The sequence below is a fragment of the Nelusetta ayraudi genome, unplaced genomic scaffold, assembly GCF_046127955.1.
Source record: "Nelusetta ayraudi isolate G7.1 ecotype Tasmania unplaced genomic scaffold, CSIRO-AGI_Nayr_v1 ptg000256l, whole genome shotgun sequence".
NCBI lineage: Eukaryota > Metazoa > Chordata > Actinopteri > Tetraodontiformes > Monacanthidae > Nelusetta > Nelusetta ayraudi.
Genome location: NW_027466305.1, coordinates 61705 through 72500, shown reverse-complemented (window position 1 = coordinate 72500; position 10796 = coordinate 61705). Strand labels below are relative to the sequence as shown.

Here is a 10796-nt window from a genome sequence, read left to right as displayed (position 1 = left end):
TGTGTGTGTGTGTGTGTGTGTGTGTGTGTGTGTGTGTGTGTGTGTGTGTGTGTGTGTGTGTGTGTGTGTGTGTGTGTGTGTTTGTCAACGTGCGGCCCCTCCCAACAGGAAGTTGCTCGATACCATTTCCTGCCTGGACATTTCCTGTGCGCACGACACGTCGAGAGTTGTTGAAATGTGTTGCGTGTGGCTGCACACCTGCTGCTGAGTCAATGTGTTTTGTTTTTAAAAAAAAAAAGGGCGGGTTCTTCCGCTGGACGGTTGGTACGCTCACTTCCTATAGGCTGCGTTGAGGGAGGTGGGCATGGCCAAATCCTGTGAGTGATTTTGATTTCTGCTTTTATTTTAGCTCCGCCTCCAGTCGGCGACTGCGGCTCCTGAGGTGGAGCAGCAGGTTGTCCAATGGCTGAAAGGTTGGTGGTTCAGATCCCACTCCTGCCCAGTCTGAGGTGTGTGCCCTTGGGCAAGACGCCGAAGCCACATTGCCTGGTAGGAGCGTGAGTGAATGTTGGTTGGTTGGTCTGGTGGTCGGAGGGGCCGTGTGATTGGCTGCCGGGCTTCCCAAATGTAAACCCTAAATATTTTATTTTGTTTGCCGTATTTCTATTCATATACATTCCCCCCCCCCCATACTTTGCACTGTACAGTTGCTGTAATTATGCACATTTCCCCAGTGTGGGATTCCTGAAGGCCTTCAGTTCTATTCCAGCGCCACCGGTGGTGTGAATGAATAATGGCTTCAATGTAGTGAAGAGCTTTGAGTGCCTAGAAGAGCGCTCTGTAAATCCAATCCATCATTATTATTATTATTATTATTAACATCATCATTATTGATCTCCACCGCCAGTTGGCTGAATCTGATACCCGAGTATTGATTGGCTCTGGTGAGGGTTCTACCAGCACAGAACCAGCTCCCCACTGGAGTCCAGCCAGAGTGGAGCGGGTCTAAGCTGGAGCCCGGCGCCAGACTTCAACCTTCAGTGCAGATTTGTTCCTGATGGCGCCGGTCAGAAGTGCTGCGGGTCACTCCGAGGTTCTGGTGTCGGAAGGACCAGCTGCTGCACACCGACAGCCGCCCGCGCGCTGTACAGTGAGCCTGGCTTAATATGAACACGTCTATTTTTACACACACACACACACACACACACACATACAGGAGGAATTCACACGTGTTCGGTCCCCAACTGCACAACTTAACACGCTCAAACTTCTTTCTGTCAATATGGAGCATTGTGGAGTTCAGGGTGGAAACTCCACTGGAACCAACCAGTCTCTCTCTCTCTCTCTCTCTCTCTCTCTCTCTGTAAATGCATTGAATTTGTGAGGTTCCCCAGGAGATGAATAAAGTCTCCTTCTGACACACACACACACACACACACACACACACACACACACACACACACACAGCTTCCTACATGTGTGTCTGTGGACTATTGCAACGTTAAAATGATTAAACTTTTATTTTATTTTTTTAAATATTTAAATGACATACATGTGTTTAATATATACATATATGCTATATATGATGTAGTTTTTTTTACATATTATATATTTTAATTGATAGTCGCAAGAGTGGCTCGTGACGTTTTGAGCCGCCTTTCACGGAAACGTATCCGAGCGCGTTGTATTTGAATGTTTTCTGGCAAACTGCGTTCATATAACGCAACAAAGTGACGTCACGACGCAACAAACGGCGATCAAAACAAAGCAGCCTTTGAAGAATCAGCGCAAGCTTTTAACTTTGCTTTGGTCTTTCCTCGTTCCGGAGTCTCCGCCCACTTCCTGGTTGTCATTAAAGTCCCCCCGCCCCGCCTCCTCCCCCGTCCCCAGTATGGCTCAGCCCTCTACTGCGGAGCCGCTCAGTCTCCTGCGGGCCCTCGGACGGAGATTTTCAGCGCCAGCAGCAGCAGCAGCAGCAGCAGTGGGCACCATGTCGGAGCTGCTGCCGGGTCCCGGTTCCCTTCCGCGGTCGCCGGGTCTGGTCTACCTCATCACGGGCGGCTCGGGCTTCCTGGGCCGCCACCTGCTGCGGCTGCTGCTGGAGAAGGAGGAGTCGCTGGTGCAGGTCCGAGTGTTCGACCAGCGGCCCGACCCGTCGCTCGGCGACCTGAGCACAGGTGAGACGCCGACACTGGTGCCGCTGCACGCGGTACTTCTGGACCCACTTCGACTTCCGGTCGGCTTGTTTTTTGTTGTTGTTGTTGTTGTTGTTGTTGGCTTCGTTGGTTGTGTGGTGCTGGTTTTGTTTAGTTCCGTGACGGAGGAAACCCGAAGCAGCAGATTCACCTCGTGACTCGCTGCCACTCCAAATGATCGTCGACAGGATCGTGATGATGATATTATTAATTTTTTTTTATATCGTATATATTATTGTCTTCAGTATTAGTAACTACTGATGGAAATTCCAATGAACAAAAATATATTATTCCTATAGTTACTATATTACTGTAGTATTTAAAAAAAAAAAAAAAAACTAAAGTAGTATTTCAACCAAAAGTACTTTTTACTATATTATCGCGTATGTATTAGTATTATAGTGTAGTAATTTATATAAACTACTGCCCAATAGTATATATGTAAATAATGCAAATATGGAATATAATATTTTATTATATAAGTGTGTTTGTGGGTGACGCCAGCGTTGCCGCCCTGCTGGAGGTCAGAGGTCATCCAGACGCTTCCTCTCAGGATGAGCGGCGACATGAACGTGGCCTCGGTGGGACAGAGGGGGCGGAGTCAGACCCAGTCCAGGGTCGTCGGCCTGCCGTGGCAGCGGCTGGACTTTGGCGCCGCCTCTTATCTGAGTTTTCAAGGATCTTCCCAGAGGGGAGGAGATAAGCTGCGGAGGCGGCGGCCTTGGAAGGTGGCTTTGGGAACACGGTGTGTCTCCGTAAACCTGATCACCACCTGGACCTGGACCTGGACCTTGACCTTGACCTTGACGCTCAGGGTTGAACTGGACCAATCAGCAGCCTCCTCCATCAGCAGGGTGGATGCTGCAGCGTGTTTGGTCGGTCCTACGCCGACCGCAGTAGAAGAAGAGCCGAGGCCCTGGAGGCTGCTGCTGTGGTTAAGCTCCGCCCACCTGAAGCGCAGTTAAAAGAGAGAAGTTGACCGAATAATTTTTTAGCGCATTTCCGTTTTTCTTCCGTTTGTTTTGTGTTTTGTGTTTTGTGTTTCTCCCTGAGGCGGTGTTTGATTGGTTGAAAAAGTGCTCCGTCAGTGACACGGACGGCACGCACTGCTGACACAGTGGCAGCCAATCAGCACGCAGCTTCCTGTTCTTGGCTCTGTGCAGGTTTTGTTTTTAATGCCTAGACAGCTGACTTGTGAGGTCATGGGAGGTCATGGGAGGTCATGGGAGGTCAGGTGACCTCTCCAGCTGTTAACACCTGGCTCCCGTGCTAGTGAGGAGAGTGAAGGGAGCTGATTGGTTGCTGTCAGACAGTCAGTCACCAGTCAGTCATCACGACCGCTTGCGTTGTGTTAACGTGTTGCTTCTCTCTGCTGCCCCCTGCAGACCGGACGGAGGTGCAGGTCATCCAGGGCGACATCAGCGACTACGACAGCGTGCTGGAGGCGTGCCGCGGCGCCGACGTGGTGGTGCACATGGCTAGCCTGGTGGACGTGTGGCACCGCGTGCCGCCATCGCTCATCCACGCCGTCAACGTCGCAGGTCAGAGCTCAGACGCGCCCCCTAGTGGTCATTAGTGGGTTTTTTTTTGTTGTTTTTTTTTTAAACTGTTCCAACAAAATGATTCTTTTGAAAGTGTTACGATGCCTCTGAATGATACCAACGATCATTAATAATAGGAGCAGGAGGTTAAAGTCGAAGGACTGACTGACGCTGCAGTTCAAACCAGTTTCAACTGGTTTGTTTTAGAGTCAGATGCTTCACTGAGTTTGTTGTCTTTGCTGGTGCCGGTCCAGGCTGTAGGTGCCGGTGATGGTGTCAGGAAGCTTGTTAGTTTGGGTGTGTGTGTGTGTGTCTTGTGTGTGTGTGTTATGTAATGTGTTGATTCAAGCAGTGAATCAGTTTGCTGCTTACATCACATGACTGACTGATTAGTTCATGGAGGTGTGGTGAAAGAAAAGTACGGCTACTTCACCAGCGGTGGTAAAAAGCATTCACAGCATTCTGTCCTTCACTAAAAGAACGATGGATGCTCTACTGACGTACTGACTGGAGTCCTGAGCTCCTGTCAAAGTCTAGAGTCTGGCTGCAGTACCACCGCTTGGCCACTAGTCTAGACAACATGACCAGGACCACCCTGTGGCTGTGATGTCAGTGGGATGGTCTGCTGCCGCTGCTGAGGGGCGGAGCAAACCACTTCCAGAAGAGTTCTTTTTTTTTTATGACTGTCTACCAAGACACTCAAAGCACATGATGGCGGTTCCTCAAAGATCTCCCTCAGTGAGGGAGGAGCAGCAGGAGCAGTCCAGATGGTTCTCGATCCGTGTCCAGCCCATCAGAACCTTGCCAGCTGCTGCTCTGATCTCCTGCCAGCAGCAGCAGATGGGCCGTGAGATGTTTCTCCTCCGTGACGTCCAGGCTGGCGGAAGGTTTCCTTTGTTGTTGTTGCTGGTTGGAGTTCAGGGTACTTTGTTTGTAGTTATTTGGAGGAAGTGAGCCAATCAGAAGGTGACCCAGGAAGTGAAACCTGCTCCAGGCTCCTCCTCCTCTGACGCTCGCTCCATCTCTTCTCCTGCCAGGCACGGAGAACGTGATCCGGGCCTGTGTGGAGCTGGGCATCCAGTCTCTGGTCTACACCAGCAGCATGGAGGTGATCGGCCCCAACGTCCACGGAGAGAACTTCATCAGGTGAGGAGACTTCACTGGGTGACGGTTCCATGCTGGTCCTGCAGGTGGTGTCTATCTGTGGAAAACCACCTGCAGCATCACCTTCTTCTTCTGCTTCTTCTTCTGCTTCTTCTGCTTCTTCTTCTTCTTCTGCTTCTACTACTACTGCGAAATTCCAGTCAGAAGTGAGAACGCTGTTGCTACAGCGACGTCCACGCTGCAGCTGCAGCCGCAGTTTGCACCTGCTGCTCTTCTTCTTCTGTGGTTTTCTTGCTTTTCTTTGCGCCGCAGCCTTGCAGACCTTCCTGCTCGCTCTCGTTTCTCTCCTGCCGCCTCTTTTTTTTTTTTTTTTTCCGTCCTGCGTAGGAAGCTGATTGGTTGTGAAACCCTCTGGGCAGGTTCCCGGTGTGTGCTCTCCAGCGCCACCACCAGCTGGAGCTGAGTCACAGATGAAGGCGGTGATGCCAGTTGAAAGACAGCAGCAGTCCAGAGGAAAATACTGAATAATCAATGTCACGCAATTCTGTCTGCATTAAGAAAGTGACCAAAGGTCAAAGGTGACCAACGTGTAAAGACCAAACAGTGAGCGTGACTCAGCTGACCGGGCGAGCGAGGGGCTGAGTCACTCCCTCCCTCTCTCTCCCAGCTGCTGCAGATGTTTATTTGCTCGTCTTTCTTTTCTTTTTTTCCCTTTTCCCTCTCATCACACATTCCAGTCGCAGTTTGTGTTTTCCAGCGCTGGCGCCCGTGGCTCTGGAAAACATTCCTCCTCTGACCGACCGACTCTTCCCTTTCTCCTCCTCTGCAGGGGGAACGAGGACACGGCGTACCAGGTGGAGCATGCCATGCCCTACCCCCGCAGCAAGGCCGCCGCCGAGAGGCTGGTGCTGGAGGCCAACGGACGCCAGGTCGGTCCGTCTGTCCGTCACTCACTCACTCACTCACTCACTCACTCACTCAAAGCGGGTCGTGACCTCTTCATTCAATATCTACTGTATGTATTTATAGAGGAAATGTCGGCCATTGGTTTTGCAGGACGCATCGTTCAGTTTCAATCATTTCAACAGCTTATTGACGAGACGGGACAGAACCTTCAGCTCTCAGCTCAGCGCTTTTATTTTGGTGGAGTCAGTTTGGCTGATCCAGTGGAGAATCGGGATCTGTTTTCCTGATCATGAGGTCACGACCCACATTTATTCCACTGCACTCAAATTCATTCCAGGAGAATAAGCTCTACCCACCCACTTTTGGGTCGCGACCTACGCATTGGGAAACGCTGTCCTGAAGGAACCTGGACCTGAATTCCAGCCTGGTTCACAGAATCACAAGTCAACACAACCCACATAGTTGTGAAAGATTTACCGCACGAAAACAATGTGTAGTGTTTGTGTTCATGGGAAGGAATGCAGCTGCAGCTACGACCAACCACAAGCCCTGGCTTGGGTCACATGACCATCTGAACGTCTCAGAGCCCTTGCAAAACATTAGATTTGAGATTTGAGATTTGACTGAAACCCTCTGCCGACCAATCACATTCCTGGCTTCTCATTGGTGGAGAGCGGCGATGGTGGGCGGAGTCTAACCGACCAGAAGCCTTTTGAAGTTCTTCTTCTGAGCTTCTTCACCCGACTGCTTTCTCTGGCTCCGCCCGATTGGTCCAATCAGACTCTTGATACTCAGGCTCCGCCCCTACCCCCCCCTCTCTGCTGCAGGTCAAAGGAGGTCAGCAGCTGCACACGTGCGCCCTGCGGCCGACGGGGATCTACGGCGAAGGCCACGAACTGATGAAGAGCTTCTACAAGGAGGCGGTGAAGCGAGGGGGCGTGGTCATCGGCGGTGTGCCTCCCACCTCGGAGCACGGCCGCGTCTACGCAGGTGAGAAACGCAGTGCGCCGCCACACCGGGGGGGGGGGGGGGGGGGGGGTCACGACCTTTCTGTCGCTCGCAGCTCACCGACTTCCTGCAACTTCCTGCAAACTGCCAATGATTTTTCTGATGACATCACAAATATGGGGTGGGATGGGGGGGGGGGGGGGGGTTGGTGGCAGGGGGAGGGGGTGCGTTGGCAAGCTGGAGGAACCTGGAGAAACATTCTGTCCCTCCCTGAACCGCTGCTTCCAATCTAACGATGTCATGATGATGTAACCATGATGCAGTGTGTGTGTGTGTGTGTGTGTGTGTGTGTGTGTGTGTGTGTGTGTGTGTGTGTGTGTGTGTGTCTGTATAAACACCTCTCGCACTCGTTTCTTCCTGGGAGATGAAAACCAAAACGATGCCGCTATTGTTTTCAACCTGGGGGGCGGGGACCTCCTGGGGGTCCTCCTGGAGGACCTCCTTGGAGAGTCCTAACTCTTGTCTCCAGCTTTCCACCCAAAGCGTCTGCGGTGCAAGTGTGCCGCCGCACGCCTGTTCTTAAGAAACCACATCGTAGCCTGATTCACCAGGATGCCTTCCAAGCAGCGAGAGCTGCAAGGTCACACGGCGGTGTGAAGGAAGCAACAGAGAAACTGAATACTTTATGTGAACGGTGTCTCCAGTGTCTCTGTGTGGAGAAAACCCAACTGGCGGCTCTCAAACACACTGCAGGTATTTAAAGTACACCTGCGTTTAGTTCATGGTAGTGTCAGATTAAATCTGCTTCACGATTTGACAGCTGAACTCAACACTGCTGAAGCCGAGAGGTCACGTTGACCTTTCACAATAAAATACAGCAGCAGCACAAAACTAAATACGGCGACATTGTAAATTAGGATGAAAATCCACCGGATCCACCGAGTTTCACATCACTGACTTCCTGCCTGAAGGACCTGCTGATACACCTGAGACTGGATAGATACTAGATAGATAGATACTAGATAGATACTAGATAGATACCAGATAGATACCAGATGGATACTGGATAGATACTAGATAGATACTAGATAGATACTAGATGGATAGATACTAGATAGATAGATACTAGATAGATACTGGATAGATACCAGATAGATACTAGATAGATACTAGATGGATAGATACTAGATAGATACTAGATAGATAGATACTAGATAGATACTAGATAGATAGATACTAGATAGATACTAGATAGATAGATACTAGATTGATAGATACTGGATAGATACTAGATGGATACTAGATAGATACTAGATAGATACTAGATGGATACTAGATAGATACTAGATAGATGGATACTAGATGGATACTGGATAGATACTAGATAGATAGATACTAGATTGATAGATACTGGATAGATACTAGATAGATACTAGATAGATACTAGATAGATACTAGATGGATACTAGATAGATACTAGATAGATGGATACTAGATAGATACCAGATAGATACTAGATAGATACTAGATGGATAGATACTAGATAGATACCAGATAGATACTAGATAGATACTAGATAGATAGATACTAGATAGATACTGGATAGATACCAGATAGATACTAGATGGATACTAGATGGATAGATACTAGATAGATAGATACTAGATAGATACTAGATAGATAGATACTAGATAGATAGATACTAGATAGATACTAGATAGATACTAGATAGATACCAGATAGAAACTAGATAGATAGATACTAGATAGATAGATACTGGATAGATACTAGATAGATAGATACTGGATAGATACCAGATAGATACTAGATGGATACTAGATGGATAGATACCAGATAGATACTAGATGGATACTAGATGGATAGATACTAGATAGATACTAGATAGATACTAGATAGATGGATACTAGATGATACTAGATAGATACTAGATAGATGGATACTAGATAGATACTAGATAGATAGATACTAGATAGATGATACTAGATAGATACTAGATAGATAGATACTAGATAGATACTAGATGGATAGATACTAGATGGATACTGGATAGATACCAGATAGATACCAGATAGATACTAGATGGATACTAGATGGATAGATACCAGATAGATACTAGATGGATACTAGATGGATAGATACTAGATAGATACTAGATGGATACTGGATAGATACTAGATGGATACTAGATGGATACTAGATAGATGGATACTAGATAGATGGATACTAGATAGATACTAGATAGATAGATACTAGATAGATGGATAGATACTAGATATATACTAGATGGATACTGGATAGATACATAGATAGATACTAGATAGATACTAGATGGATACTAGATAGAATAGATTGCCTTCATTGATCCCACAGTGGGGAAATTTACAGCGGTCTACATACTGACATTAGATTGATAGATAGATGGATGCATGGATAGATACTAGATAGATACATAGATGATAGGTAGATACATACTATACATACTGTAGATAGATAGATAGATGGTAGCTAGATATAGATAGATGGAAGGTAGATACCTCATGCCTGAATGATTCTACCTCCTTCCATTGACTTTGTTGCCACTCCTGGAGTGTGACAAATAGAACAACAGCTGCAGTGTTTTTCCAGTCGTTGCTGTCACGCCCCCTGCTGGAAACACGCACACTGACTTTAGCGGCTGTGGACGCTGTGGCTAGTATCTCGTGCTCGGGTCAAAGGTGTGGTTTCCCTTGTGGAGGACTTGACTGCCCCAGGCTGAAGCGTCTGACTTCCCGCTTCCCTTTGTCTGCCAGGAAACGTGGCGTGGATGCACATCCTGGCGGCCCGGGCGCTGCGGGCTCGCTCGGCGGCGGTGGCGGGCGAGTCCTTCTTCTGCTACGATGACTCGCCCTACAAGAGCTACGAGGACTTCAACATGATCTTCCTGTCGCAGTTCAACTTCCGGCGGCTGCGCGTGCCGGCGCTGCTGCTGTGGCTGCTGGCGGTGGTCAACGACGTGCTGCGCTGGCTGCTCAGCCCCGTCTACTGCTACACGCCGCTGCTCAACCGCTACACGCTGGCGGTGGCGTGCACCTCCTTCACCGTGCGCACGGACAAGGCGCAGCGCCGCTTCCAGTACCGCCCGCTCTTCGACTGGGAGCAGTGTCGGCAGCGCACGCAGCGCTGGGTCGACGGCTTCCCGCTCGACAAGAGCAAAGACTGCTGACGGCGGCCAGCGGGGGGGCGCTGTCGTTCCTTCTGCAAGGCGGTTGGTTTGTCCTCCATGCTTCTGTTTGGTGGACTCACTTTGGCCCTTCATGGATGTAGCCCGTCTGCTATATAGCCCTGCTCCACTCATTTAAAGGAGGTTTTTTTCTGACTTTATAAAAATAAATAAATATTTTATGTGACATCACGTTGTGATTTTTTTTTTTCTCTCACCGTGGACACTTTGAAGGTCCAGTGTGTAAAATATTTCAGGGAGCCCAGCTGGTGTTTAGGCCAGTGTCAGGCGAGGGGGGCTTCCTGAAGAAATGTTGGTGCGAGATGGCAGCAAGACCCTCATTGCTTTATGTATATTCCTCATTCATCTTCCATACTGAGCTCAGGGTGCTGGAGGGTCTGCTGGAGCCTCCCAGCGGCCACTGGGTGAAGGCAGGGTGACACCCTGGACCAGTGGACACTTTATTAGGACCACATAGAGAGACACACACACACACACACACACACACACACACAATGGTCAATTTACAGTTTACAATCCACCTCACAGGCCTGTTTTTGGAGTGTGGGAGGAAGCTGGAGAACCCAGCAGACACAGTGAGAAACTGGAGAACCTAGCAGACACAGTGAGAACCTGGAGAACCTAGCATACACATTGAGAACCCAGCAGACCCTAGAGAACCCAGCAGACACATGGAGAACCTGGAGAACCCAGCAGACACAGTGAGAACCCAGCAGACACAGTGAGAACCTGGAGAACCCAGCAGACTCACACAGAGAGGTCCTGGAATGGAACCCACAACCTTCTTGCTGTGAGGCAGCAGCACTGAGCCTCTGCACCACCGTGTTGCCTTGGAGGGAAACTAAATGACTTTCATTGCACTGCCAGGACTCACTGCCATTACTGCATCCAGGGCCAGGATGTTGAGCTCTTACCAATGTA

At 49.1% G+C, this 10796-nt stretch overlaps 1 protein-coding gene across 1 annotated transcript; it reads left to right on the top strand.

The window, feature by feature from the left end:
* The first annotated feature begins 1804 nt into the window (after nucleotides 1-1804).
* On the top strand, nucleotides 1805-10041 carry hsd3b7 (hydroxy-delta-5-steroid dehydrogenase, 3 beta- and steroid delta-isomerase). The gene is made up of 6 exons (XM_076016995.1): nucleotides 1805-2117; nucleotides 3521-3676; nucleotides 4714-4822; nucleotides 5610-5709; nucleotides 6514-6676; nucleotides 9445-10041. Exons 1-6 carry the CDS (start codon nucleotides 1832-1834, stop codon nucleotides 9855-9857), a joined length of 1227 nt encoding a protein of 408 aa, XP_075873110.1. The 5' UTR covers nucleotides 1805-1831; the 3' UTR covers nucleotides 9858-10041.
* The last annotated feature ends 755 nt before the right edge of the window (nucleotides 10042-10796 follow it).

Bases quoted from the DNA above. Each gene is read 5' to 3' on its own strand.
- hsd3b7 (XM_076016995.1), top strand. From the start codon at position 1,832: ATGGCTCAGCCCTCTACTGCGGAGCCGCTCAGTCTCCTGCGGGCCCTC. The intron at 2,118-3,520 runs GTGAGACGCCGA...TGCCCCCTGCAG, and splicing joins GCTCGGCGACCTGAGCACAG to ACCGGACGGAGGTGCAGGTC. The intron at 6,677-9,444 runs GTGAGAAACGCA...TTTGTCTGCCAG, and splicing joins GCACGGCCGCGTCTACGCAG to GAAACGTGGCGTGGATGCAC.